General features: G+C 50.8%; 1 protein-coding gene across 3 annotated transcripts in view; it reads left to right on the top strand.

The window, feature by feature from the left end:
- Positions 1-517: 517 nt before the first annotated feature.
- Positions 518-4,666, top strand: part of LOC101079286 (receptor tyrosine-protein kinase erbB-4) — a 158,225-nt gene continuing 154,076 nt past the window's right edge. For all 3 annotated transcript variants that reach the window (XM_029840486.1, XM_029840488.1, XM_029840487.1), the window contains exon 1: positions 518-771. In XM_029840486.1, the coding sequence (XP_029696346.1) occupies positions 708-771 (64 nt within the window). In that variant the 5' untranslated portion in view covers positions 518-707. The remainder of the gene's footprint in view (positions 772-4,666) is intronic.

Here is a 4,666-nt window from a genome sequence, read left to right on the forward strand (position 1 = left end):
GAGGAAGCTGGGGTGCGGAGAATAAGCAAGAAAACTTTCATCTTCAAATCGAAACTCAAAGCAGGAACATTAAAATAAAAAAACAACATATTCACGAAGCCATCGAAGTCGGTATCGATAATTCGATTTATTTTGAACGCGTCCAACACATTCGCAGGCCGTGACAGGTGTATAGACGACAGCTGTTCGGCCAAATATCCAATCAGAGCAGGTGATTAGTGAGATGGGCGGAGCCACCCCCCCCCCCTCCAAAAAAAAAATCACCCTCAAATATTTTTGGGATGTCCGCTGTAATTGGATGTAGACGGTGTCAGTCGCGCTCCGGAGGCGTGTTCTCCCCCCAATCATCAATCCTAATTCAAACACACGCGCAACCAGAACCCCCCCAACCCTCAGCCTCCCCCCCCCCCTCCCGCCACCGGCTGTATGGCAGTGTGGGGAGTAAATGGCTGAGAGAAACCGCGGAGGAAACTGACCTAAACACGAGTCCGGGAACTGATAAACAAACAGAGCGAGCGCTGCGTAAAAGCTCTCCACGGCGCCGCCTCGGAGTGCGCACGGGCTTCTTCTTCCTCTCCTTGTTTATTTTGGTGACGGGCTCGTGAGGAAAACCAAACAAACCAAACAAAACTGAGGATATCTGAAGTGGACATGTGAGTTACGACAGTTAACCAGACAAGCAGGCTTCCTCTCTCTCTGCTCCGAAGATGAAGTTCCCGGTTTGCGTCCTCGTCACTTTGGCGGTGATCCGCTCCAGCGCAGCACAGTCAGGTGAGTTGATGCGCGTCGCTGCGCTGCTTGTGCGTCCCGAAGCGGCCACCAGAACCGGACTTTTTCAGTTCGGGACTGATCCCAGCACATGTGGCGTTCAGGTGCCAACGGGTCCGCCTGTGCACCAACCGAAACTACACGCAGAGCGTCCCGAACGCATGTTTGCAGTTATCCGCCCATTACGCACTGGTTTGATTTCTCCTCTGACTGAGCTCCAGCGCCAACCGGCTCTCAGAAGTCCCTGCAAAGACAGGGGCTTCAGCCCAAATATGAGTGAATGCGCCACCGTTTTGGCTGAAGTGCCTCCAGCGCAGTGACAGATCGAGGACCGCCGCTTTATCCGAGTTGAGCTCGGTTGCACCAGTGGCGCGGTTCTGATTCCTTGGTGTCTTTGAATAATTCAAATGTAGCCGATCCACTGAGGGCTTTGCAGCCAGTGGGGGAAACATCTCCCTTTCATCAGAAGGACCCCTGTGGTGTCAGTCCCTGGATGAAAATCACTTTAATCTTTTTGCAACGTTCCCAGTAAACACCACTGATGCGTTCATGCTAATCGATCGCCAGTTTATTGCGAGGGCAACTCTACGTTTATTGACGTGTTGCACGCAGACATTCTTCTGCCCCCCCTGGAGGTTATTTGTAGACAGTTTTGCTGTGTTTTTGCTCCAGAATCACCGGGGTGCAAGTCTGTCCGCGACCAGTTCAGACCATTGGAAGCTTGTTTGATGTCGAACTTTTTGCAGAATTTGCTCCAAGCTCCTCCTCACTGATGAGAGAAGACTTTACCATGATCTGGTCTTCTGTTAGGTTTGGAGCTCAGGGACTGTTCTGAATCGATCGCTCGTGTAAAATTTCTTCCAAATTTGGGGAAATATTAAAAATTAAAGGCAATCAAGTGGGAGGCGTTGGATGAACACAACAGGCTCCAGGTTTTCCCGTCTTTTGGTTTACGAGCAGCTTAAATTCAAACTGCCCATATTTGGGTGAAAGGATTTTATGAAACAGGGGCTGAATGAATGCACGGACACCCTCGCTGCTTTATTAATTCCACACACATCCACTCCCGTCCATATCTGCCATGCGGGTTTCTGCCCCGGCGGTCCGGGCTACGCCTAGTGGAGGTGATTTATGCACATGGCTGATGGCAGGTTTGTTCAAAAGCACCTGTGGACCAAGAAGGTCAAGGCGATGCTCACGTCTGCAATCAGAAATGGAACATACGTGAGCTCTGGCTGCGGACGCCTCATGTTAATGCTCATGACGTTAAGGTACCTGGAGGAAATGAAGCTTTCAGCAGATCTTTCTGACCTCAATGGTCTGGGGTGCAAGAGTCGGCTCCTAGTGACGCGAACGCAGATTACACGCATCTTGCTGAGTCATGTCTGCGCCACACGAGGGACAAATGAAAACGGGCCCCGTGTCAACAAACCTTTCACCTGTCACATTTTCAACGTAAACGTGCACAAATCTGGCGGCGACCACTGTTTTCCTCCCAGGTTCGGCCCAGATTAGGTTCAGCTCAGGTTCGCAGGTTCATATTTTATCGTCTTTGGAGGGTAAAAAAGGAAGAGAGTGATATTGAATTCCTCCAGAGAGCATGGCAGAAGGTCTGTGTCTTTTGTGTGTGTGTGTGTGTGTGTGTGGGAGAGAGTGTGAGTGTGTATGTGTGTCCTTTATGGTAGAAACAGCTAAATAACACTTTAGAAATGTTAGCACCTTTAGCTTGACCGTCCTTTATTCTCTGCATCCGCCTGAAACCTTTCAGCTTGCGTGTGTGTTCCGACGACTGCGTCCACATGTGGATCTCTAGGTGTGTGTGTGTGTGTGTGTGTGGTGGGGGGGGTGACATTTAAAGACGTACTCTCCTGTGAAATGGCCTCGGGGAGAGAGGGGACGGCCAGAGGGAAACCCGCTGAATGCCACTATCAAATTACTGGGCGTCTGTCAGCTGGCACGCATCGAACTGCCTGAGGCTTTGGAGAAGACTGACGGAAATGAGGATTTATTACAAGCTAATTAAGCTCCTTTTCCCCCCCTCTCCGATAGCATCAGTCTAGACTGTTGAGCCTTTATTTGACAACATGAGAGATGAGTGGGGGGGGGGTGAAGGATTTCAATCTTGCTCTAAATTAGTCAACATTGCTATCATAACTCGCTATCTGCCCGTGCCAGGCTCGGGCTGGACGCGCGTCAGACGCTCCGCGATCATTTCTGACGAGCCGATAGATATGTGGATCATGTCCGGGTTGGGTGGTGGTGGTGGGGGGGGAGGTTGCATACACAAAAAGAATAGCGACTGCGATCTGGCGAGGGTGACATTGAGGTGTGGGCTGATATTTGTTCACTTTGTCACAGCTGGACGTTCCCAGCGGGCCACGAGGGGATGCTACGATCCGTTGTGTGTGTGGTGTGTGTGTGTGTGTGTGGGGGGGGGTGATGGAACACCATGGCCTGAGAGTGTAGCGGCCCTCCCCAGACCGCATCTCTGATTAGCGCCGTGCCAAACAAAGATGATGCTGTCTCGGGGGCCTCTGGGGAGGGAGACGGGGCCACGTCACGAGCCCGTATTCTGACTTTTGTTGGCCGTCGGCTGTACAGAGAAGCTTCTGTTCATCCCGATTTGGGAACGGCACAAATATTGACATGCGGAGTCACAACTGCTCAGCATGGGGGGGGGGAAACATTCGAGGCTGGGTGCAAAACAGCAGATTTATTGGCCTGTGTAATCATCCCTGAAGGTTCTTAGCCCCCCTCCGTCCCTGGCACCAAGCGTGCTTGGCAGGACAGACTTTCTCAACCAGCAAACACCCCCCCCCCCCCCCCCCCCCTCCCCCACATCACCCCCACTGCTTTTGCCACCTAATGATGAGCAGTGCGTCCGGTGCCAGCTCCCAGTCTGAGTACTGGTCAGGAGGCATGGAAGCCTGGCACAGATGTCCCCTTTCAGGAGGACTGAGATCTCACTCCACACAGAAAAAAGAGCTCCCAAGCGCCGAGATTCTCTCAGCCCACGCTTCTCGTTTCTTTCTCTCCGGCTGTTTCTATTGAAGACGCACACAGAGTCGGGGTTTTTACAGGTGAAAGGGCATTCCCAGAATTCTCAACACTAGATTGCCGCCAAATCTCGAACACTGCTATCTCCAGAGGGCCCTTCAAGTGTCCCAATCGAACTTAAATTATGGCCATTTTCTGCTTTTTTTGCTTCAAGTGTGACAAAACACACGCCACACGCATGCACGCGCGCACACAGGCGAGTGAGTGGAGAACAAGAAAGGACAGGAAAGAGAGAGAAATCTTTTTTATTTCGCTCTCTTCCTTTCTGTTTCTTCTAGAACCACTGGAGGGTTTGTTTGGCCCGCCACTTGTAATTCCACTCAGAGACAAATGCCTCCATCCTGAGAGGGTTCCTACACACACACACCCACACACCCACACACACACACACACACACACACCACACCACACACACACACACACTCTCCAATGGCATTTTCCACTTTATTCCCCTGCATCACCTTGTCACCCGGCTCAACTTTTCTTTCCACCTTTAACGGCTTTTATTTTATTTCCTCTTCCTCTGTCCATCTTCTCTTCACACAGGGAGAAGGCAGCTAATTTTAGCGCTCCTTTAATGATGACACCCAGTTTGTTCCACAGACAACATGCTGTGGGCGCTCTGTGTGTGTGTGTGTGTGTGTGTGTGTGTGTGTGTGGGTGTGCACTAAAGAGAGGGAATTTTGATGCTAATTTCTGCTGCATGTTTTTCTAGAACAACAATCGTCAGTGTGTTGATAAGTGTCGGGATGCATTTGTTTTTAAAGTGGGTGTATTTTTTATTCCTGGAAATGTGAGTTGACTGCACATCCAATGATAAATGGCAATTAATCCATAATTG

The sequence above is a fragment of the Takifugu rubripes genome, chromosome 8 (assembly GCF_901000725.2).
Source record: "Takifugu rubripes chromosome 8, fTakRub1.2, whole genome shotgun sequence".
Taxonomy (NCBI): Eukaryota; Metazoa; Chordata; class Actinopteri; order Tetraodontiformes; family Tetraodontidae; genus Takifugu; species Takifugu rubripes.